At 42.3% G+C, this 25,635-nt stretch overlaps 1 protein-coding gene across 1 annotated transcript in view; it reads right to left on the bottom strand.

Moving 5' to 3' along the window:
* Positions 1–25,635, bottom strand: part of Svep1 (sushi, von Willebrand factor type A, EGF and pentraxin domain containing 1) — a 183,308-nt gene that overhangs the window by 63,171 nt on the left and 94,502 nt on the right. Inside the window, exons 10-24 of the mRNA XM_051162513.1 lie at positions 25,497–25,604; positions 24,589–24,720; positions 23,251–23,445; positions 22,023–22,144; positions 19,637–19,745; positions 18,093–18,257; positions 17,211–17,444; positions 14,909–15,070; positions 12,839–13,000; positions 9,485–9,646; positions 8,747–8,838; positions 7,424–7,520; positions 5,056–5,169; positions 1,482–1,595; positions 538–739 (exon numbers count right to left, since the gene is read on the bottom strand). Coding sequence (XP_051018470.1) covers positions 538–739; positions 1,482–1,595; positions 5,056–5,169; positions 7,424–7,520; positions 8,747–8,838; positions 9,485–9,646; positions 12,839–13,000; positions 14,909–15,070; positions 17,211–17,444; positions 18,093–18,257; positions 19,637–19,745; positions 22,023–22,144; positions 23,251–23,445; positions 24,589–24,720; positions 25,497–25,604 — 2,170 coding nt within the window. The remainder of the gene's footprint in view (positions 1–537; positions 740–1,481; positions 1,596–5,055; positions 5,170–7,423; positions 7,521–8,746; positions 8,839–9,484; positions 9,647–12,838; positions 13,001–14,908; positions 15,071–17,210; positions 17,445–18,092; positions 18,258–19,636; positions 19,746–22,022; positions 22,145–23,250; positions 23,446–24,588; positions 24,721–25,496; positions 25,605–25,635) is intronic.

The following is a 25,635-nucleotide window of genomic DNA, read 5'->3' on the forward strand; positions in this document are numbered from 1 at the left end:
CAGGCCACCTCCCCAGACCCTCCTTTGCCCTTGTAGGATTTCCCAAGGTCTAGTTTAGGTTCCTAGACCTGGCACACCTTACACTCACAGACTGCAAACACATTGAGTTGCCTACCTTAAAACTACAGGTTTGGGGTTGGAAGGATAGCTCTGTGGTGCTTGCTTAACATGCAGAAAGCCATGGGTTACACCCCCAGAACTGAAAAACTGCCCAGGCGTGGTGGCACCGGCCTGTGATCCCAGCACTCGGGAGGTGGAGGCAAGAGAATCAGAAGTTCAAGGTCATCCTCAACTACATAGTGAGTTCTAGGCCAGACTTGCCTATAAGAGACTCTGTCTCAAAAATAACACCCCCACCCCCGCGAACAAGCAACAACAACAAAAACTCAATGGGGTCACATCTAGCCGTAACCCTGCCTTATGCAAGTGGTGGTGAGATTCTGCTGTGCCTACCTTTGGGTCAGCATGCAAGGATAGCTGATTCGGGGCTTTGCAGTTATTACTCCATTAAGACTGTTCAGTAACATGGCCTTTTACCTGAAACTGTTGGCACCATCCTTACAAGTGGCTCCATTTTGGCATGGCTGGCTGAGGCACTCGTCCACGTTTTTTTCACATCGAGTACCCAAAAATCCAGGTGGGCATTTGCACAAGAATCCCCCAACTTCGTCTTTACAAGCTGCATTGTTTAAGCAGGGGTTCGACTGGCATTCATTGACGTCTGTTTCACAGTGCACACCTGGGGGTAGGTGAGGATAAGAAAGAGCCAGCATGGTTACCTCCAGGAGGAAAACTGAGCCAAATGTGACTCCTTGGCTGTACCTTGAGGAGAGATGCTGCAAAGCCACTGCCACTAAAACCGGCTCAAAATGCAGCTTATAGTTTTTTTTTAATGACTTATTTTATTTTATGTGCATTGGTATGAGGGTGTCAGATCCATTGGAATGGAAATTACAGACAGTTGTGAACTGCCATGTGGGTGCTGGGAATCGAACCCGGATCCTTTGGGAGAACAGACAGCGTTCTTAACCACTGAGCTATCTCTCTAGCCCACAGCTTATAGTTTTGATGAGTCATTTCAGGACTGTGGATCTGATACTCAGCTCATGTTATCTTGCTTCTGGAACTATGGTTAGCAATGGACATCGAGCTGAAATAATGTTTAAAAAGACGATGAATTTAGCTCCTTTTTTCCCTTTCCCTATTTCTTTGGCCTCATATTTTTTCTTCATTAGCACATTCCTCCTTTCAGACTTCCTCCCTAACAACTAAGTACATATTTCTAGCCATATCTCTTCTATCAGTTTGCAGAATGTATTTTGCATCGATTTGTATTCATTTATGACTATCATGTATATGACTTGTCTCCAACACTATGTCCATAAAAATTCCAAATATAATATGTATCTATTATGTCAGTAAATGCATTGACCTTTCTTTACAGAATTTTAAGACAAGTGAGGGAAACGCAAGCTTCTTACCAACATATCCTTTCACACAGGCACAGTGGTAGCTAGCCAAGCCATCAGTGCAGGTTCCTTTGTTCAAGCAAGGACTGGAGCTACACTCGTTTATATTTTCTTCACATACTTGACCTGCAAAGAGCCATAGAGTCTTGGAGCTGGAGAAAACATGAATTTCTTTTTTCAAGCAAGTAGTTCAGGGTGAAAACAGCAATTGGAGATCATGGTTACTGAGTCTGTGGGTTTTCTGCTCTTTGCCAAATACATTGACACAAATATTTCTCTTCCACCTTTGAGTTTCAAAACTGAAAATGTTTCCTCAGAGATGGAACATATTTGGCATACAGTGAGAAATGACACCCAGAAAAAAAAAAAATAAGACACCCAGGAGCACCTGACTATACTTTTAAGAAGGCGTGATCTTTCTCAATAAGGTCGTTCCCCCTACCTCCCACACCCCCCCCAAACACACTATCTGTTCATTACTTGTTCGTTCCTTGCTGCGTACTCCTCCTGAAGTTAAGCTGTAACAGCACAGCATTGACAAAAGATATTGTAGAAAATGCTGAATCAAGAAAATAACTTATTTTATCATGCCAATCCAGGAAACAGTAGCCAAAGTTCTGTGCAGCTGCCCCATATTGTGTGAACAGGTATTTGAGGACAGCTGATGTCCCCCACACCCCTTACTCTATTGCCTAAGATTAGAGGCGCGATCTGGGCTATTACCGAGCACAGAGCAGAAATAAGCCAGAGTGACCAGTTTTCATGTTCAGGTGATATATACAAGGATGCCTCAGTCTGAAGAGTGTAGGATGCTTAAACCCAAGGCACACGTGGAAATATGTAACACATACCTAACAGCATATATGTCCTACCACAAACTACACTAAAGGGAAATTTTATCAATGAAAGATTTTTGAGAGAAGTAGTTTCCAACAAGCCTACATAGTCACATGCACTGTAATAGACACTGCTCTATTGTTTGTCACACTATGAGGACCAGCCCACTGTGGGCAGCACCATCCCTAGGCAAGTAGGTCTGGGCTATGTGAGGGATCCAGCTGAACATAAGTCAGAGAACAAGCCAGCAAGTAAAGTTCCCTCCTGTCTCCAAGTGCTTGTTCTGAGTTCCTAGTCTGACTTACTTCCCTCAGTGATGGATTGTGAGCTGAAGTGTTAAGTCAAATAAACCCTTTCTCCCCGGGTTGCTTTTTGTCATGGTGTTTTATTACAGCAAGGGAGATCAGATAAGAACAAGTATTTTTTCAGTAAATACTAACAAAAATGTAATATTTAGTAAGTAGCACAGTGCATCCAGAGTCTAATAAATGCATACTATTCAGAAGTTTGATGTATGTCTGCCATTCTGTTCACAGACTTTTATGTTTCACTCCTGGGTCATGCTAACATGAGGTTGGGACTTTTACGTAGAGAAGTGTATGTAGAGACACAGCCTTTTTATACTGTTTGTGGAAAACACAACATAAACACACGGGAGAGAGGGAGGAGAGGAAGCATGGGGAATTAAACTGAACTAGCAAGGAACGTGGCCATGAATCCACCTACTGAGCACTCACCCTCAATGGGGTAGAAGCGCAGATCTGCAACCTGCCCTCCTATTGGAATATAGCTGAATTTAAGTTACACATGACACAGCCCCTAAAGCAAACCACACCCTTTAACTGGTGCTTACCAAACAAAAATTACCTCTCTTCTTGTTAGAGATAAAGAGGCACACATTCTGCATCTGCCTGCTTGTCTACTGGAGGGAACTTTGGGTCTGTTTTTACTGCTTATAATTTTTCCTATCTAAATCTTTGGCTGTCTATAAACAAATGTGCAGGAGGGCACAGTATAATATGCAGAAAAGAGAATGAGAGAAAGACAACATATGAAAGGATGGGGAAGGACTGAATGCAGGTAATGGACATGAATTATGAAAGAGGATAGAAAGCTAATTGTTTTTCTGTTGCTATTCTGTCATGTATTTCTATGATGGCAGACAAGGGCATAAAAATATATTTGATAGTGAAAGTGTGAAATCCAGTGTGAAACTCCATGGCTTCCAAATCGCTGTTCAAACTGCACCGATGGTCTCTAAGATGTATAGACTTTTGGTCTAGTTAATTTTGGTGTGTGATTTTTTTTCTGTTTGCAAGTTGTTTTGTTTTTCGATAAAAACTTTATAAATAAAAATACCCAGAAATCTTTTAATTAGACTTCCAGACAATATAATTCTATGGTATAAACTCAGTGTGCCTCCCCACAGGACCAGGGCTGCCATCATGTCGTGGATCTCAGATGGACAAAACAGAACTGGTTCAAAGGATCATCACCACAAATTATATCAAAATATTTATTTCAATTTGAAAATTGTTTTTTGATGATAAACGTTTCATAATTTAGTCCCTGTGCAATACATTATAAGGAATATAGAGGGATTATGAAATACAGAAAATGATATACTTGCATGAATTAAAATAGTTATTTGAGCATATTTTTAGTACAACAATTTCATGAGTTAGGTATAGAGGTAACTTGTTAATATGATCTCTATTTCTGTCATAACAATATTATGAGGGGGCTGGAGAGATGGCTCAGAGGTTAAGAGCACTGACTGCTCTTCCAGAGGTCCTGAGTTCAATTCCCAGCAACCACATGGTGGCTCACAACCATCTATAATGAGATCTGGTGCCCTCTTCTGGCCTGCAAGTGTATGTACAGGCAGAGCAGTGTATACATAATAAATAAATAAATCTTAAAAAAAAAAAACCAAAACAATATTATGAGGTTTTTTTTTTTTTTTTTTTTTTACTACTTTTAAGATCATAAATCGCACTCTAGTCCATAAGACTCTATTATCATCCTAGAATAATTACAATGAAGTCCAACAAGGGAGCCGATAGTGAGTTGATGTCTCTGGACTCTGTTGGAGTGAGGATACTTGAAGATTGTAATTCTCTGGCTTAAATACAATACACACTTAAATGTATGAACACCTATGGGTTACAGAGAAGAGCAGAGCCTGTAGTGACAGAAGTGTCTGGTCCATTATAACACACACACACACACACACACACATACACACACGCGCGCGCGCGTGCCCCAAAATGTTAGAAGGTTCCAGTGAAGAGCTATAAAGGGACCTGTTTACCATGAGAAAAAACAAACAAACAAACAAACATGTTTTCTCTCCCTTCCTGATCTCTATTTTCTGATCTTTGTTTGGAAGCTCTGAAGTCACACATCTTGTAGATAAAACAGGAACCAGATCTGTCCATTTTTTTTTTTCAAGACAGGGTTTCTCTGTGTAGCCTTGGCCATCCTGGACTCATTTTGTAGACCAGGCTGGCCTCGAACTCACAGCGATCCGCCTGTCTCTGCCTCCTGAGTGCTGGGATTAAAGGCGTGTGCCACCACGCCCTGCTCCAGATCTGCCCATTTTATAAACCATAAGCAATTTGATACTGACAAATTGATAACATTATTCACCCCTTACATAACTGTATAGTAAGAACTTTCCAAATGTATGCAAACAGTACAAAACAAGACCAGGTTTATCTGGCAAAGGCACAGCCTTGCCCCTTACCTGCATAGCCCAATGGGCACTTGCAAGTGAATCCCCCAACTTGGTCTCTACAAACTCCACCATTGAGACAAGGCACTGAGCTGCATTCATCAATATCTATTTCACACTTTAAGCCTAAAATGTAAACCAAACACTGAATTATCAAAGGAAGGGCGTGATAAACACTCATGATCATTTAAAAGAAACAATCTCTGTAATCTAGGCTCATAAGGAAGAGTTACCATCTGGTTGTGTTTAATGAAGGCACTACATGTTTTCATATAGATTTAGGGTATCTTGCAAACCTATGTGGAAAATAGAAGAATATCTTAGGTCATTAAGAGAATGGGGAAGGAAGTTGCAATTATACACAGGGGCCACAAATTGTAATTAGTCATAGAGCAAACCCCACAAAACTATATAGAATTGCTACCAAGGTCACTTGGCTCAAAGGGTGGGGTGGGGTCATGTCTTGCTAAGTCTCAGGTCATAAATCAGATGCCCTGTAATGGATATCATCTTTCCATAGGGTGTGCACAGGTTTGCTGGGATAGCTCTGCAAGAAACCCTCTCCATCAGGAAGACTGTAATCTTCATATCACCAGCATGGGCATCACTTTGGGACAAAAGAGAAATGCCACATTTCAAGCCTTCCAAATAGTTATGGTACACATTTATGTATGAGAAAGACTATTTATATGCCTTCTTTAAACAGTCACTCAAGGGTAGAATTCTCAGAAGAGATCCATCCATCCTTTCCTACCTTCCTTCGTTTCTTTCTTCCCTTCTTAATTTTTTTCTTAAAGATTATTTATTTATTATGTATATAGTGCCCTGCCTTCATGTACCCCTGCAGGCCAGAAGAGGGCGTCAGAACATATAGATGGTTGTGAGCCACCATGTGGGTGCTGGGAATTGAACTCAGGACCTCTGGAAGAGCAGTCATTGCTCTTAACTTCTTGAGTCATCTCTCCAGCCGTTTTGTTGTTGTTGTTGTTGGCTTGTTTTGCTTGTTTTTAGATAGGATCTCACTGTGTATCCTTGGCTGGCCCTGAACTCAGAGATATCCTCCCGTTTCTGCCTCTGCCTCCCAAATGCTGGCATTAAAGGTGAGTACTCTTGTGCCTGGAAAGTTCTCTATTTTCTATGAAATATCAGCACAATTTTTAAATTTAATTTTTACATTTATTATAATTTATTCATATTACATCCCAATTGTTATCCCCTCGCTCTTATCTTCCTGTTCCCACCCTCCCTTCCCCTTCCACACTATTCCTCTCCCCTAGACCTCTGACAGGGGGCCCTCTTCCCCCACCATCAAGCCACAGTCCATCAGGTCTCATCAGAATAGCCTGCATCCCCTTCCTCTGTGTGCCGTCAAGGCTGCACTGCCCAGGGGCAGTGATCGAATCTCGGGCACCAAAGTGTCAGCACAATTTTTTTTTTAAAGAAAATATACACAATTCAACTGTGCTAAGTGGAACGCCAATATTCTTGCTAGCCTGTCTTTTGTTTCCAATTTTCCTTTTGCTTATTTCTTTTTTTGATGAATTTTATCAAATATAATTTTCCATATCAAACTTTCAGAGTTCATTGTATAACTTTTTCTTTTTTTTCATTCAGAAATTTATTTATTTATTTATTTTATTAATTTATTCAGATTACATCTCAATTGTTATCCCATTACTTGTATCCTCCCATCCCTCTCTCCCTCCCTCTTTCACCTTATTCCCTCCCCTAGGTCTGTGACAGAAGGAGACCTCCTCCCCCACCATATGGTCACAGCCTATCAAGTCTCATCTGGGTAGCCTGCCTTTTCTTTCTCTGAGCACCACCAGGACTTTTTTTTTTTTGGAGGAAAAAAGAGCCATTTAAAAAAAAAGAGGGGGGGATTGTTTTAAATTAATTGCAATTTTAAGATATAGTTTATTGTCTCCTAAATTGTTTGTGGACACATCTGATTTGTAAAGCAAACTGCAAGTAAACATTATTCTTACATAACTCCTACTGCCTCTAGTCGGGAGCCCTGTGTTCTCCTCAAGCTGGAAACAAAGTGTCAAAGCTCATCAGTGAACAAGAACCTCCACTGTTGAGTAACAAACAAGAGAAGCTGGGAATTTGTTTCAAAATGTTAGTGTTGAACAAAGTTGAGTGTCAGGCGTTTCATTCATGTCAGAACAAAACCTTGGACATGAGTCCCAGACTGTATTCCAGTCAAATCCCCAGTTGTGTTGTTAGCTTTCATAATGAAGGTTTTTCCCCCCTCCAAACTGTACAAAGAAAACTGCAAGGTATCTTGTATCTTGTACAACACAGCATTTCTCCTCACTATCGTCTGATGTCTTATATGAGTTGTGTTTGGTATCCCAAGGTCTGATTCCTCTGTTACCTGTGTATCCGGGTGGGCAGAGACAGACATAACCACGCCCAAGCTGCTGGCAGGTTCCACTGTTATGGCAAGGGTTTAAGAAGCATTCGTGGAAGACCTACCCAGGACAGAAAAGACACGTATTACAGAGAAGTACTTATTCATCTCAGCGCATTCCTACCTGCAGGGACTAGGTTGCCATGGTGCTTCCAGGTGAGTTTACTCAAGCTGGCTGGCTCAGTGCTGAATCATAGGAGCCTGCCATGTACAGAGGATTCCTCAGCAAGGTAACCTCCTGCAGGGTCCCACGTGTTGTTGCTGTTAGAATCCATTCGGGATGTTTTTGAAATATATGAAGTAAAGGAATCAACTGAGGCCAGAGAAAACAGAGCCTCTAGTGTGAAGTCCATATATTACTATTTAAAGGTGGCCAGTGGACGCCATCACACCACTGCTCCAGAGGTTCCCAAATGTTTCTGTGCCCAGCCAGCTCACTTTCAAATGTGCTACACAGACCTCTAGCAACTCACTATGCTGGACTGTGGGAGGTTGACAAGAAATACACTACCGTTGGCTGAAAAACACCAAATGCCAAGGGACTCATGACTTTTTGGTAGGATGGATTAAGAGTAATGGCAGACTCTACCCCAAAATATTTAACATAGCAGATATTTAAAAAACAAACAAACAAATAAAAAATAACTGGAAAGTAGACCTGGGATGTACTTATTGGCAAGACACCCACCCAGCATTGTAAGGCCATCAGTACATTTCCCAGCAACACACACACACACACACACACACACACACACACACACACACACACACACAGAGAGAGAGAGAGAGAGAGAGAGAGAGAGAGAGAGAGAGAGAGAGAGAGAGAGAGAGACAGAGACAGAGAGACAGAGAACAATTGGTTTAGTCATGTTCCTGAGTGATAGTGCTTAAATCTTCACATATTATTCCAAGAAACATTTGCTTTGGTCACAAAAATAAGTAAGTCATTTTGAAATAAAAGCTGGATTTTCTTTCTACCACCATAAAAAGCCTTTGGTAAACCAAACCCCCTTTTCCCAATGGTGGGTCACTTAGTGGACCAAAACTTCCCACATCTACAAACTACTGAGCAGACATTTCTGGGAAAATAACTCCAGTTTTTGGTACCAAGAACATGTAATGTTGCACTTTTTGAAAGTTATTGTTAAGAATCATAACTCACTATTCTTTTATAATATTCATAATCTGATTAAGGTTTCAACCCGGTATTCTGTGATAATGTAAAATGGCAAATTATCTTCTAAGCATCCCATCAAAGAAAATGGTCCATGGAAGAGGCAGACTTGCCTGACTGCTGACTTCATATTTCTTCTGGGTGTGTCCAGGGGTCACAAGGGGCACTATGCTCTCTTCTGCTGCTGAGAAAGTGGAGCTAAAACCTAACAAGACAAATGGGGAAAATGTCAGTAGCGTGGTGGGTGTGGCTCATCACTAAACTCTCTCAAAATACTCTGGGTAAGGTCTGGTGGTAGAGTGAGTCAAGCCACGTGTATTTTGTTTCAGTAATACTAAACAGGAAAACAGTCATGAGTGGCGTGTCATTCCATCCGAGACTCTGGGAGAGACATTTGTTAGTTACCAAGTGCAATGTTTCCAAAATAATTCTTCTAGTCCTGTCATGAAAAAGGCATGAAAAGGATCTGGTGAGATGTACGAGGGAGTAAAAGCACTTGCTGACAAGCAACATGATCTGAGTTCGAGCCTAGGACACACATGCTGGAAGTTGTAAGTTATGATTCCTGTAAGATGTTGCTCTCCATGTAACTGTTGTGGCATGCGTGAGTGCACGTGCGCGCGCACACACACACACACACACACACACACACACACACACACACACACACACACACTGCATAAACAAATAAGTGTAATAAAATTGTTTTAAAGGACCATAGAAGGATGAATTAATAAACCCAGGTATTAGAATCCACCAAAAAATGTTGATGTTCAAAAAGGAAATTGCCAGAGAGGCAAATACAGGTAAACTCCAATACAGGGTTTGTAAGACAAAGACTGAGAACTTACTTGAACAATCTGTGATGGATGTGGCCCCAGTGATGGTTGTAGTTCCGTAAAAGGGACAAGCAAGGCAGAAGGACTTGCCTGCATTGGGCTGGTAATAGTCGCGAGGACAGGGATAGCAGGGTGTTAACCCAGAACGGGAGAATTCCCCTATGGGACATGGCACTGCAAAGAAAAAACGTCATTTGTGTGCATGGAATTACACATTACATTTAAAAGAAACTGTCTCTAACCTTCAGTGGTGAGAAATCTACTGAAGTACTTATGCCACCTCTTTCTATTTGGAAAAGGAACTTTCAGACACCTAATTAAATCAGTCCACTGATATATAAGATGAGAAATGATATAGTAAACAGAGGCACATATTTTTATAGAGGTATTGTTTAGTACATAATAAAAAGCTAAGCATGCACAGAATATACATGTCTTAATGTTCTGATCACAAGGAAAGAATGTAGAAACTTATATTAATGGTGAAGTCAAATTTCAAATAGTGTACTGAAATAGCCAGAGGAGGGTATTACCTTGCAATTATCACTTCCTGATGGTATAACAAATACAGCCACAAAGGTCAGTATATTTGGCATTTAAATATGTTTCCTGGAAAGTTGCTACTTCTATATTATATAAACCAGGAAGCACCATTGGCATAGATTTCTGGAACTTTTCCCACAGAAAAAAGCATAACAACATGAAATGAGGTGGGGGCAGGAGAGGGATATGTTAACTTGTTTTGACTACAGTGAGCATGTGCATATGGTATCAACATGCCACACACTTTAAACATATAAAAATTAAAAATTAATAAACAAACAAGTTAATATGTTTCTAAAGACAATGCCAGAGGTCAATAATTTTCACTTAACATCTATTTTAACTCCACCCTGAAGGGTCAGAGTGAGAGGTACTATTATTCGTGTCCTCACAAAATATTGATCCTTGTGCTATGGGGTGAATGTGTTAACAATGATGACAAGGTGCGATTTCTGGGACCAAAACCTTCTATATTCATAGCCACAAGCCAAAGGGTATATGTGTGAGAAGAGACAAGATGAAAAAGGTCGTATTGTATAAGCATAGTAGTAATGCGAGATGTGTAATTGTCACAGTGATTACAACAATTTTGAGCATGCCAAAACATAAAAGGTGTTTTCTTTTTAAGAAATGTAAGATAAACTCGGCAAAAAAAAAAAACCAGTACATATCTGTAAATCAATCAATATATAAAGACAGAAAATGCATGAAGAGAGACAGATTGAAGGAAGGCAAGAAAAGAAGGAAGGAAGTTGAAAACTAAGAGAAAATATGTGAGGGTCCATTGTATAAGTCATATAGACTTCAATTTAGAGTACACTAGTGTTGCTCCAACTCAACAAGAGAAAGCTGAGTTATTCCTGGTTCTCACCCATGATAAACGCAATGTGGCTAACTATGCTAGGAACACTAGGAGATGTGGGGGCATTTACCGGAATTTCTGCCACATTCTGGGAGTTAGAACTGTTTAATTGCAAAGCTAGTGTTAGACAAACCTCAAGGCTTATTTAGAAGGCTAAAAGAAAGGTCAAATATGAACTTGCTTCCTTATGCAAATTCCAGTTGCTTTGTGGTCACAGGAAGTTGGGGCAGGGGCAGAATTATTTTACTGCAGATTTTCTTTCAAAATTAGTTCACGTATTAACAAAATTAAAGCGTGTCTGGAAGATCCATCTCAAGCATAACATGAGACTTTATTTGATTTTTAAGTAAAAAACCAAAAAACAAACAAACAAACAAACAAACAAACAAAAAACAACAACCCCCCCCCAAAAAAACCGGAGACTGCTTTGACACAACAGGCATGGTTTATAATCTTCCACCACTGTTTAGAAAAACTCTTCCCAAAGCTTTGCTCAAACAGTAGATTGATGAACACTGCGTAAGGAATCTGTTAAGTCTAAAACTTTTGTCAACCATGACCCTGGTACACTGATACAGTTCTAACAGATGGGAGGACTTGCAAAACTTATCACTGGACATCACGTCCTCCGATGTCCTATGGCTCTTAACTTTCATGGATTCTATTTCCTTAGATGCAGGTCTCTGGGCACATTCCTTCCACTGTCACATGTAAACTCCTCACTTGGCTGGTTCCAAGGAATCTTGGAAACTTCTTTTTGGTTCTAGCTGTGTTGTGGCTAAAGCTCAGTATGGAAGTGGGTGCATGCCCCCTTGTGTAGCCTGGGGAGCTGGGACAGAAGCAGGCTGGTCCCTAGGGACATCACTCTCGCAATAAGAAAGCATCTTTTTACTCTCTTGCTCTAAAGCAATGGGAATACTCACACTTTTAAAAGTCATCATGTACACTTGATTGTTCTAGCTAGCCTCTGCGGTACTTCAGAGGCACTCAACTAACCTTTAATTCCAAATACAGCTATACTGGCTTTACAGAGAAACAGACTTTTGGAGGCTTTAGCAATGCAACAGGTTGATTGATTGATTGATTGTGTGTGTGTGTGTGTGTGTGTGTGTGTTTATGTATGGGCATGTGGGTATGTTTATGTGTGTGTGTGTATGTGTGTGTGTGTTAAAAGGTCAACTTTGGGTGTCTTCCTCTATCCTTTTCTTTACGACAGGGTCTCTCACTGAGCCCAGAGCACATCAACAGGAGAGAGGTTGCCCAGATAGCTCCAGTCCTCCTGTTCCTGCCTCCTCCCCCCCAACCCCCATGCTGAGATTTCCTGTGGGCTGCAGTGCCTGGCTTCTTATATAGGGGCTGCCAATCTGAGCTTGGCTCTCCGTGCTTGTACAGCAAGCGTTTAGTGACTGAGCCATCTCTGTAGCCCAGAACAGATCGATTTTTGACGGTCAGTCCTGGTTTTGAGATAGTGTGAAGTTTTTAATCTTCTAGTTTGTTTACATCTTCAGGAATTTCCGGCTGCATAACTATACTCAGCGAGGATGTTTGAGATACTCAAAGTGGAATGTTGACCTTTCATATCTGTTTAAGCCAGTAGCAGCCACAGTGTGATCCCTGGATTAGTAAAAGTAGGCATTACCTGAATGCTAGGTAGGGATGCATGTTACACCTGGTGATTCAAAACTCTGGGGACAGGACCCAGAAACCTGCCTTTCTATAATGCTACGAAGCCTCATGCTTATTAGTGAGTCCTGGGATAGAAATCTTCGCTATACAGGGAGAGCCCTTCGCTTACACTGAAGAGCTGACTGGCTGGGAAGGAGTCACTCCCCAGGAAGAGACAGTTATTTATATTCTTTGCATACTGCGGACATTCAGCTTTGTGAAAAGCACCCCACTCCTCCATGCAGAGAACTTAGCATATGTAAATAAATCGAAACATTTAAAGCATTGATGGTTACCTCCACAGGCAGAGACATCCACAGCTCCTCTTTTTACAGTTGTGGTGGGTTCTGGGCATAAGAGGCAGCTCCGCGATCCAAATTCTGGCTGATAAGTACCCAGTGGACACGATTCACAGGTCTCCAGACCACTGGGAGAGTAGGTGCCTTGCTTACACTGAGCTGAAAAGAAACACACACTGCAATGAGTAACCACATCAAGGCGCTCAAAATTAGCTGTGTGAAGTGTAGGGCTTCCACAGTCTAAGGCATGGCAGAGAAGGAGACATGGGCTCTTTCCCTGCAGCCAGTGGCACATGGTAGAGTTATGTTTTAAACACACAGCCAGTTCCTTCCACCACTGCCTATCAGGGTTCTAACCACGGTGTGTTTAAAAGTCACTGGATAAATCTGAAATAGACAGCACAGTGAGGCAGTATCTCAAAAACAAGTTGGGCGCTTGGGTTTTGTGAACAAGCTGTGTGAAGAGTGACAGAAACAGAAACTCAAATTGGCCTTCGTCCATGTCGCCTCTCCAACATCTCACATCTCCAAGCACTTCAGTTGTTGGGCGACTCCTGAACCACTGTCTTTTCCTTCATTTTTCCAATGGACTTCATTTCTCCAATTTTCCATATTGCTAACATACGCGGTACATTTCCAATCAGCTGGCACCTCCTAGAGTTTATATTTATACTTAAATGCCCACAACTGCCTGCGCATAAAGGACAAATTTGAACATCCTTCTGTGAGGCATGTCTTCTGTTAACCTTCATGATGAAAGAAAATGATTCCCAGAAACTTGCATCCTGAAGAACAAGTGAAAGGTGGAAAATGCTGCCTATTGTGGTAGCAAGAATCTGTATCTGTTGGAAATTCATCTCCAAGTCAACTGAGAACTAATCTCACATCAAACGCTACTCTAACAAAAACTAAATTGATGATTGCTAAGGGCCATGCAAGTCCTTCCTACTAATAAGTGTGCAATGCAAGAAAAAGGTTCAGGCTAAGTAATAAATGTGGATTGGAGTTTGTCTCGGCATGTAGCGAAGCATAGTTCCAAAAAGAAGAGAAAGGAATTTTTTTGGGGGGGCAAAGCAGGAAAACATTCACTTAGTACTTTATAACCACGAGAAAGAACGTGTAAGATTGCTTTTAGTACTGGTCTTATTTCCTCCTAGTTTTAGAACGATCAATTGAGTCAGGGATTAGAACCCTCTACCCAAGTGGTTCTCAGCCTTCTTAACGCTACGACCCTTTATAATACAATTTTTCATGTTGTGGTGACCCACAAGTATACAATTGTTTTCCTTGCTACTTCATAACTGTAACATTGCTACTGTTATGGATTGTAATGTAAATATCTGATATGTGACCTCTATGAATGAGAATTGCTGCTCTACCCCAAAGTATGGTGCCTAAGCATACTGAATATTTTTTGTTTTGGTTTGTTTTGTTTTTCGAGAAATGGTTTTTCTGTGTAGTTGTTCTGGAACTTCCTCTAGAACTCATAGGTTCAATGTTGGCCTTAAACTCATAGACCTGCCTGCCTCTGCCTCCCAAATGCTGAGATTGAAGGCTTACGACACCATGCCTGGCTGCATACTGAATATTTTAAGCTAAAGGAACTTGAGAGCATTGCAGAAGCAGGCAGGTCTCTCTGAACCTCCCCAGCCCTCTTTCTCTCACTGTGGGTACTAAGACTGTAAGAGGCATGTCCATTCTGGAACCCAGAGGAAAGAAGCACCCTTGACTCTGAAGGCACAGGGACACGTGGGAGAATGCAGACAAACAAGCCTCGACAACACCTTCCTAGTTTATTCCATTAGCCCATACTCTCTTTGTCCCTTTGGACTTTTATATAGCCAGTCACCTCATCACCAAACTTACCGTGATACACATTTCCTAGTTTCTAAAGACTCTGTGCCACATAAACTGTCATTAAATACGTGAGTATGATTGTTTCTTGTCAACTTATCTTCTGATGCAGGAGCCTTGACTAAGACCAAGTGACTGGACAAAGCAACCTTTCTCCCATTACAACTGAGCACAGAATCCAGCCAGCCTGGTCAAAGCATGGAAGCCCTGTACCTTTGCATTCAGAGATGCTTCTTGAATGGAGATATTCCGTGCGTGTCCTTGGGGGACAAAGCTTGCACTCAAGCTGCCCTTCTTCGTCTTGATAGGATCCCATCAGGCAGCTTTCACAGGTGGAGTGCTCCCGAGAGTAATAGGTTCCCAGGGGGCAGTTGACTGTGGAGAAAACAGCCAGGAAATTCAGGTCCCACAGCCAGAGCACCTTTTGGTTCCCTTCCCCATAAAGCATGCTTCTAGGTCAAAGTTTACGTCAGAGTTTTACACCCACAGTGGGTAGACCTTCCAGAAATATATTTCTAAAAAAAAAAAATAGTAGTAGATGTTTAAAAAAGAAGATGCATCAGTTTTTATTGACCTATCTTAGGGTTGATATAACAGGGCTTTAAATAACAGAGGAAAGCTTTGAGATACCATAGCACTATAGAAAATACAGTTAACAGAAAAAAAAAAAAACAGCCAGAAGGCAAGGATGAAACAATGAATATTTAGGGGAACTTGTGATGGCTTTGTGATATTGAAAATGTTTTCTAAACTTACCTCTCTACACCCCCCCCCCTCCACATAAAACTAAACTATGTGTCCACTGTGGGGTCATTCCTTTTTTATGATCAACTCATATTTTTGGTTTATTATAATACTGACAGGATAGCCATTCTCAAACCAGTTCAGAGTTATCGATGGCTCTCCCTCGTGAATGTGCAGATCAACGCAGCAAAACTAAGACAGCTGAGGGAGAGCCTCAGCCAGGCTTAGAGGATTCCTTGCCCTCTGAGGCTATGCTTCAGGCACCCTCTGATCCAAGGGCTTCAAGGCCACAGGCACACTTTAGAACGTGCAGTGACACGGAAATGATGAGGTCAAATATAATTTTAGATGCATCGAGCAGGCAGTCATCAAAATCAGCATTGTAAAGAGACACTTGAACTTCATACCACGTGAGTTGGGAATGCTTATTAAAAATGGATTCCCAATTCTCTACCCCTACAGTGCCAGGTGTAGGGTGAGCTCTGAGCCGTGGTGCATCCCAAGCACTTTAAGGAGGCACAGGCTGTCTGAAGACCCCACTGAAGTGGGGGAAAAGGTGGCCAGGACAATGCCTGATTGTTCTCAGCGATTAAAAAAAAATCCAGCATAGGTTCATTGTGGCAGCTTTGAATGGGCTGATTTTTGTCACACCAGGGAAAGCACAGATGAGCTATAGGAATGGTGGTAAGAACTGCTGAAGGAGGTCTCCCAGACAGGATACAAGGGCAAAGACTTAAGGGAGACTAACGTGAGGCTTATGTTGTTCACTGTGTGTGTGTGTGTGTGTGTGTGTGTGTGTGTGTGTGTGTGTGTGCGCGTGCGTGCGCGCACATGCATGTTTGATAGTCTCTTTAGGAAAGAGGCTGAAGTTTATCCCAGTTAAAGCAGTGTGAGTAGGGGTTGAGGGGATAGGGAGGAAGAGTGGGACTTGATTAGTGACTACGGGAGACTTTGAAGATGTTCTGAAAATAGACAGAAGTAATGGCTACACTCTATGAGTGACCTTAATGCCACCGAACCGCACATTTAAAAGTACCTATTTATGTGAATTTTACCCTAACTGAAACAAAATCAAGACTTGAGAGTTGGCTGCTAATCCACTCTCTGTCTTTGACCATGCTCAGTGCCTCTCTGTATTCAGTTTTCTAATCCATGCACTGACATTAACAGTACATCATAGAGATGCTGAACGAGATTAAAGGGGAGATTAAATGCATCTGCTAGACAGAAGAGGCCGAATGTGTGAGCTACTGCTGTGGGAGCAATTGATAAAAGAGTTATGAATGTGGCTTGGTTTCTAAGATTATTTTTCTTTGTTGGTGTGTGTGTGCGTGTGTGTGTGTGTGTGCGTGTGTGTGTGCGCGCACGTGCGCGCACGTGCACACGGGGAGGCCAGAAGAGGGACTCAGAGCCCTTGGAGCTGAAGTTATCAGTGGTTGTTAGCTGCTTGGGGTAGATGTGCAAACTAAACGCTGGTCTCCTACAACAGCAGCAAGTGCTCCTAACCACTGAGCCACGTCTCCAGCACCACTACGAAGCTTAAAGATCTACAAACGAAAATACGATTTCTTACCCTCACATAAAATGCCTGTTTGTCCTCAACAATGGCGTTTACTCAAGTTCTTGAGACAATATATATTACGATAACAACCACACAACAATGCAAAATGAATGTTCCCTATCAGCGATCTTTATAAACACTTGGAAAACGTCTGTACCCAGCCCCTTTGACCCAGTGCACAGTCAACAGCTGGCTCCCGGGGAGTCTTACCACACATGCGCCCCCTCAGCACAGAGCCTGGTCTGCAGAAGAGAAAGGCCTTTTCGGTTTCCAGGGAATTGCTGTCGGCCACCACCATCTCTGAGGCTAGCTGGAAGGAGTACATGGGCTCTTTGCTCAAGGTGCTTTTCAGGCGGTTTGTGATTGTTTCCAGGGTCTTAATGAGTCGCTGCTGGTTTTCCAGTTCAAGGGTATCATTCCTTTCCTCTGGGAGTGGCACACTAGCTGAGATAAAAACACAACAAAATTAAACACTCTCTCTGTGTATGCCTCTGTCTCTGTGTCTCTAACTTTGTCTCACTGTCTCAGTCTCTGTCTCCCTCCCTTCCTCCCATCCTCCCTCTCTCTGTCTCTCTGTCTCTCTCTGCCTCTCTCTCTCTCACACACACAGGGTGTGCTATGTACTAACTGCAGTATTTTTTACCCCCCCCCCCCCGACTGAAATCATATCTTAAAGTCCTTTGGGAAAAATTAATTGAGAATAAAGTCAACAATCAGTCCTGACTGAGTAAGTCGCACATGGACACTATTAAGAACAAAATATATTTGATGAGTCCTTTTCTTAGAGGCTGGATTAACATCACTTGTTGAGGGAATTCATTGTCACAGGGTGAATTTTTATCCTATATTCTTCTTGCTTTTAAAACAGGCATCTTTGCTCATCCTGTCAATATGCAAGCTAAGCAGGGTGCTGGTTACTGCAGGGACCAGAAAATGGATCTGTGACATTGAACAGTAAAGATGTGGCCATGCTTAGTTGGCCCGAGGTTCCTAGTTCTCACCTCCAGGGCTACTTCCTTATAAACATAAAGCCCAGCAGAGTTCAGAAGTAGCTTTTCAACCTACGTTGGCAAATAGAATATTAGTTCTTACCCGTGATGTTAAAAATTAGCTGAATTTTGGGGTCAGACAAGGAAGCAGTTCTTTTAATCCGTGCCGGTTTGGCTTTGCCCACACCTGTGGGCGTTTCTTGTACAACGTCCAGGAAGTGATCATAGGAGTAATCCAGCCTGTTACCTGCACCCCAGCCCCCTGGTCCTGATGAGAATTGGGCAGAGAGACAAGTGGTCAGATAGGTGTGTAATCCTCCACAGTTAGGGTCTAATGTCACAAGTCAAACTGCCCCTGGTTTACATGAAGGTTTGGCCAAGAGCCTTACGTTGTCATTTGGAGGGAAATTTGCATTTAATTTAGAGACTGACATTTTACCCATTTTCCTATGAAAGTATATAGGATTTTTAAAAAAGCATCTTTAAGTTACCAGGTAATTATCCTGGCATTCAGAATATCTGCCTCACATATTAACAGTGGGGAAGCTGGCAAAGGCAGCCTAGAAGTAAAAATCTGTGTCACTGGATGTGTATGACTGGTGAAGTGTCCTTGGTGCCACTGTGATTAACAGACGAACACCAGATTTTCACTTCATGAGGTGTGACACATGATTGTGTAACCCTAGCCAAATTGCTATCATCATCTTCCTCAACTCCGATTTCTTCACTAATAGATGGAGTTAATGAGCCTGGCTTTATGCTTTGTCTGTAGTAAGAGGAGGACAATTTGTATGCACCTCCTAGTTTAATATCTGACTCATTACAAAGCCCAGTGTGTCAACTAATTCAGTGTACTGATGTTGTTCTTGCCACATTGATATTTAGCTCTGTCCTTTAAACAGTAAGTTGTGTTTGTAAGGTGAACCGTCTTCAGAGGTTTGTTGGTTTGCTGTATGTATTTTAAAAGTTAGTGTCAATATTTTTTTGAGTGTGTATGCTTTCAGTTACATAGTTTCCAACAAATACAATGTAACAATTATGGAAAATTGATTTACCATATTTAGAAAATCTTTGATAAAAAATTTTGGTATACTTGGTAAAACACTCAAAATCTTGGCTAGATGTAGATACTAGATTTTAATAACTCAATTTTATAACTTGGGTGAGAAATATGAATATTTCCCATGCATGACTATTTTGAATCAATGGCTTAATTGCAAGGCCAATTGAATGCCATATAAAAATTATTGCTGGGAGTCCTCCTTAGCGTCACCCTTGTAGAACACTGGGAGTTTCTACTACACACAATTTTAGATCAACAGGAGAAAAAGAAAAATATCATTCTTTAAGTACTTTATGACTACTATGATCACATTCTATGATAGGCCACTTTTTAAATTTTGCCACCACAATGTGACTTTTGTCCTGAAATACTTCCATTAATATTTTAAAGTGACTAATTTCACACCAAAACTTAAGATATCTGTAATGAATTATTACATGACCAAGTTGTATAGCCATCCTAAAATACTTGATGAATAAATTAATAGAAGCTAAAATTTCCATTTCTGTTTCCACCACTCTTGTGGAGTAATTTTATTTTGCTGATCCATCTTGCAAACCAGAACTGCTAAGTAATACAATTACCAATTGCAAAGCCATTTTCATAGTCATAATTATATTCGATGCAGTATTTTTTGGTCAGGTCCTCCAGTCTGCAGTCAATGTCATCAGCATCACTACAAAAGGATGGGACCTGCAAATGAAGATGGAGAGAAAACAGAAATCATGCCTCCCTGTGCTTCTGCTGAGCCCTTGGCTCCCATGGGCCTCACAGCTCCATCTACAGGAGAAGAGGGAGGGTTCTTCCTGTTTCCAGAACTCTACACGTTATGGTTATGAAAAGTCCCCTCTCTCTCCCTCCTTCTCTCCCTCCTTCCCTCATCCCTCCATCTCTCCCTCCTTCTGTCTCTCTGTCCCTCCCTCCTTGCCTCCCTCCCTCCTTCCCTCCCTTCTTCCCTCCCTCCCTTCGTCCCTTTCCCCTACAGCTTCTCACTGTCTCAGACCACCAGGATTAAAGCCATACTTTTTCATCTCCATTCCTGTCACCCAGCAGAGGCATCCTGGGATCCCTGGCTGTCTCTGACTTGAGACTACCCCAGTACAGACTCTCTAACCCCCTTTTCTGATGCTGTGTGTCACTCCTTCCAGAGTCCTCAAGCTTTCGTATGTGTTTTCTGAAACTCAGTTAGTAAAAGAAAAATTGTCAAAGTAGTCTTTTCCCTATAATATGTTCACCTTTGCTCTAAATGAAACTCAGCTTTCCAGACTTCAGGACTATTTTTTTGGAAAACGATCCTGGAAACATTATAAATCCAGGTCTTCTGAGCAGATCTGGAAGTGGAACTTTCGCCATTTCGCTTTCGCTCTATTTCCAGATCATCACGTTCCCTCTGCCTTCTGGAAGCCTCAGGAGCTGTCAACTCCACCCTCGCTGTCCCCCTTGAGCAGCATTTCCTGCGCAGACTCATTTGCATCTCTTCAGCCCTCTTTCAAACAGGACACTTGCTGCTGAGAGCTACCGTGTTCTGTACTGTTTAGTTCTGTAGCACTCACCACCCAGCATGCTGTGTCCTTCCCTGTGTCCTTCCCTTGTTCACTGTTCATCTACTCATTAGGATGCAAAGTCTACAAGCACATAGGGCTTCCCAGGCTTACCCGACAGAGCACAGATGCTGACTAAATACTAATCAAACGAACGGGCGTTCAGCATCACATTCTGATCTACTTTTACTGTCTTTAACCTACTACAGTTTGGTTTAGACAAAAGAAGCCATTAGACCAAATGGAAGTCACATTCACACAGTTTTCAATGTGAGTTATTTGAGGAAGAGTTCAATGCACTGAGCTAGGGTGTGCTACTGTGAGTGTATCACTGCCCTTCACAGTATAGACCTGTCACTCAGTGCCCACATGAACAGTCCTTCCTCCATTTCCTGGCAATGATGACAACGATTTTACTATTAGGAATTTGGTCCTATTGACTTTTTAGGTAAAACATTTTAAAACAGGGGCTTACTAAGTATATGTGAGTGAACACAGAGAACATTTTCATGACAACAATTGGCACTTGGCAAGCAGCATTTGGACATGTTCATTAGCCTGTCAACAAATCTCCACCTACTCTGACAGACAAGAGCCTGCTTCCTGCCTTTAAGAAATCCGATTCAGTTAATTGCACTGCATTGCTGCCTTGAGACCTAAACAAAAATGTACAACATAGAAAATCCTTTTGGATGGGGAATGTGGCTCATGTGGTAAAGTGTTTGCCTCGCATGCATGGAGTCTGGATACAACCCCCAGGAAAACATACTGGGTGTGGTGGGATATGCCTGTAACCCAGTGTCTCTCAGCCTTCAGTTCCTCATGTTGTGGTGACCCCCAAACACAAAATTATTTTCGGTGCTACATCATAACTGTATTTTGCTAGTTATGAGTGATAATGTAAATATCTGACATGCAGATGGTCTTAGGTGACTCCTGTTAAAGTGTCATTCAACCCCCAAAGGGGTCACGACCCACAGGTTGAGAGCCAGTCCAGTGTAATCCCATCCCTAGGGAGGTGGAGACAGGAGGACCAGCAGTTCAAGGCCATCCTTAGCCACATAGTGAATTTGAAGCCAGGGTGGGCTCCATGAGACCCTCTCTCAAAGCCCCAAATCAAATCCCAAATCTAACAAGAAAAAGGAAATTCTTTAAATGTGCATCTAGTTCTTATAATAAAATAATATAATATATATTTGGATATTTGGGGTGGGGGGTTTCAGACTTTAAATAATAATAAAGCAACGATTTTTTAAACCACAAAGACCCTAAACCTTTAAAATTTTCTAATTCGGAAAGTTTGCAAATGGAATTAAAACTTATCATAGAAGTCTAAATTCAATAAGTAATTATAAACATAAATTTGGATCCCAGAGAAGTACACATTCAAAAGTGGAAAGACTCGGAGCCCAAGGTGCCCGTGACGTACCATCTTTCCTAGGGTAGTCTCAAATGCTGCAGAAAACTTCTTAAACAGGTCCATGTCATCACAGCGAGTGGTTTTGTACAGCATCTCAAAGGACTTGAAGCCATGGTTTGCAAAGCGTTTTACTAGAAAATTTTAGGCAAAACAGCCTCAATTAGGTAGAGTTTCAACACACATTCAATTTCTTTCCTCTATCATCCTCCCCTCCCCTCCCCTCCTCACCCTCTTCTTCCTTCCCTTTGTTGTTCCTGTGCTAGGTAGATGCTCTATCACTGAGCTGTATCCCCAGCCCAGAGACTGCATTCTATGAAAAAAACCCCCAACAACCCTGAAATTCAAAAATTGAGTCCTAAAAGAGGACTAATTCTACAAAGGGTCATGACACATAATTCCATGGTGAGGGCTGGAGCTTTGTATGCAAATTTAATGAGTATTTTAAAGTTGAATATTTTTTTATTCTGACATGGTTTACAAGATTGTTTTCATAGTGAGAGGTGGCAGTGAAGGGCATTTTCCAGGTATCCAGTGCCACAGTAAACCCAGCCAGGAGGTGCTGGCCCTGCCACTGGCACAGCTTAGCTTTGATCTAGTATTCTGTAACTTCCAGTCCTGTGAGAAAAGGAGTGCTGGGGAGAACCCAGCACTTGACGACATCAAAGGTGTTTACATTTATATAAGTTGTTATTGTGTGTTTATAGTGTCAACCAACAGATGTTTAAACATTTTAACTATTATGTGTAGTCATGATTCTTGAAAGCATAATTTCCACAAAGGCAACTTTGCTCTTGCAGTGAAAGCTTGCACTGTGGACTGCTAGTTTAGGATGTAGTTTGCCCAGGGGTTAGATCCCCAGCACCCTCCACAGCCCCCACAACTCCAAGCCAGCCCCACACTTAGATTTAGTAGCCCTGGATCTAAGTCAAAGACACCCCACAATATATTGTATTCTGTCACCCACACTGGACATCCAGTTGCATTCCTTCCTTCAATGAGAATCCAAGGCTCATCAACATTTTCAAGCGTTTCTGGTAACCCATGACCGGTCAAGATATTTCTGCCTCTCTATGGTAACCCGACCGCTAGCAAGACTCTGGTGGTTCATATTTAGATCATACACATCCCCGACGCGTGACACCCTTCCCACTAGTTCTCCTTGTAAGACACATTTCCTGTGTGGCATGTGGAAAAGCACAAGACATTACACTTTAAAAGGCACAGAATTGAAATTTACCAGCACAGTCTGGCCATTCAGTGGAATACGGTGGCCTCCAGATTCCATCTTCAAAAGCACAGTAGTACTTCTCAGCAGATCCCTCTGTGAAATCATAGCCCTCCCGACAACTCAGACTACAGTTCACTCCAGCACTGTCCTGGGCACAGATGAAGTCCCCGTTGACAGGGGTGAAGGGAACCTCACAGGGAGAACCTGTGTCAAAATAACAGGGTTATTACTCAATTAGAGTTGTAGGAGCCGTACAGTCCAGGAATCAAACCTGAGTTGAGGACTCTTGCCTTCCACTCCCCTGGAACATTTTACCAAGGAGCCTCAGAACGGGAGAGCAGCACCGACTACAGTTTGGTTCCTGTGTTGTGGGTCGATGTTGAAAAGCTGTACCAATGTGCAGCCAGGAGTTCTGCACATTTTATAAAAAGGTGAAAAAAGTATACCTGACCTTGCACTGTTGTTTATGGCATAAATGCTTGAATGAAAATAAAGCCTTGGTAACATTTTATGTCAAAGACATTTCGGGGATCTTAAAAGCAACACTTTGCAACCTCGGGGCAGGGGCAGGGGAAGGTTCAGAAAAATGGCAGATGTGATATGAGCCTCAGCTATGAGCTTGACGGGGTTGAGTGCTGCCTATAAAATTAATAAGGCACCTCCTCCACCCTGCTGCGAGTCACTGAAGGTGTTTCCAGAGATGACTGGCAAGGGGCAGGGCAGTCATCAACAGAGGAAGGCCCTGCCCTGAACGTGGTTAGTTCCATCCGATAGGCTAGGAGATGGGGTGGGATAGAAGGAAGGAAGAGGAAGCCAGCAGGTGTGCCCACTATTCCTGAGCAAGTGTTGAACAGTCTACTGTTGCGGTCTTTACTCCTGGGTATGAAGCTTGGGCTCTTTCAGCCTTTTAGCCTCCCTGCGACTCTTCAAGGAGCTTCCAGACCCTCATCGCTGGACTGGGACTGCATCATGGGATGAAGGATGCACCCTCCAGGCTTCCAACTTCTTGGACTGAGCAGCAACTGGTTCTCTGCATCACCAATGTGCAGAAAACCATGGCTGGGCTGTCCAGCCCATGTCAGCTAAGACAATTCAGCAAGTCCCTTTGTAAGTGGTTCTTTTCCTCGAGGGTACTTTAGTTGACATAGGCACTATGAGCTACCCTCACAGGACATCTGCCACAAGGTCAAAGATGATGACTGAAAACTTATACCGCGCCCCCCCCCCCAGTCTTTCAACTTGAAAACTCAGAGCTACTCCTCCCCCACCTCCCCACAATAGAGGACTATAGTGATCCCATAGACCAAATGTTAGCTGGGCTCCGGGAGGGCCCAGTGAAGAGAGTACCTTTTATGACAATGTGGATGTCACAGGTTCTGTTGTTGCCTGAGGGGTCAGTGGCTGTATACCACACTACAGTTTCCCCATGAGGAAACAGGTCTCCTTGTGTGTGACTGCTGGTAATGACCAACTCAGCCCCTACAGAGAGAAAAAGGGATGTGAGCTGCATCACTCTGCCATTATACCGTTAGCTTTTCATCCAATTGGTTTCATTTTGTATTTATGCAAATTGGCTGAGCAGTCCACTCAGCATGATTTGTCTACTACTAGAGAATAAAAGATGCAAAATAGGCTGAAAAATCCTATTAAATTAGGGAATTTTGTTAAACAAAGTATCTCTCTTTGATTCATTTTTTGAAAATGGAATATTGAACAGTTTTTGAACTTTGAGCATTGGTGGTTTAAGAAATCGATACAATCTCCCTCGTTTTAGGGAATGATTCGAAATGAACTTCAGCTACATTCGCTCAATTTCCCCCCCACATTCCTATGACCTTCTGTAGTTTTAGGAACTGGGCTTGTTCATTTGTTTTTCATGACAAGCTTTCTCTGTGTAGCCTTGCCTATTTCCGACTCTCTTTGTACTCACAGGCATCCACCTGCCTCTGCCTCCTGAACTGCTGGGATTAGAGTTGTGCACCACCACGCCCAGCTACCTATTTTATATTTTCAGGGCATTATAAGCTCAGTTTAGCAAACTCATTAAAGCCTTCAAGTTCAAAACCTGGCAAAGGTGTAATCCATGCCCATCAAGTATTGAAAAAAGAGAAAAACGCCATGGCTAAGCAGATGCCAATGTTAATTTAGACAAGCATTACAACATGCCACTAGGTACCACTTCTCACTCTTCTTAGCTCTTGTTGCTTTTTACTTTTTTGTCGTTCAAAGAAGCTTTTAAGATTGTGCGTCCTCACCAGAGTTGTCTGAGAATTGAGGCTCATCCCAGCTGGCAGGGTGCTCCTTCTCTGAGACCTGGACTGGAGGTGGAGATCGGCACCAGTCTATAACGGGCGGCTCCACATCTACAGAACACGGAATCAGACAAAGAAGTCA

This window comes from Acomys russatus, chromosome 2 (assembly GCF_903995435.1).
Source record: "Acomys russatus chromosome 2, mAcoRus1.1, whole genome shotgun sequence".
Taxonomy (NCBI): domain Eukaryota; kingdom Metazoa; phylum Chordata; class Mammalia; order Rodentia; family Muridae; genus Acomys; species Acomys russatus.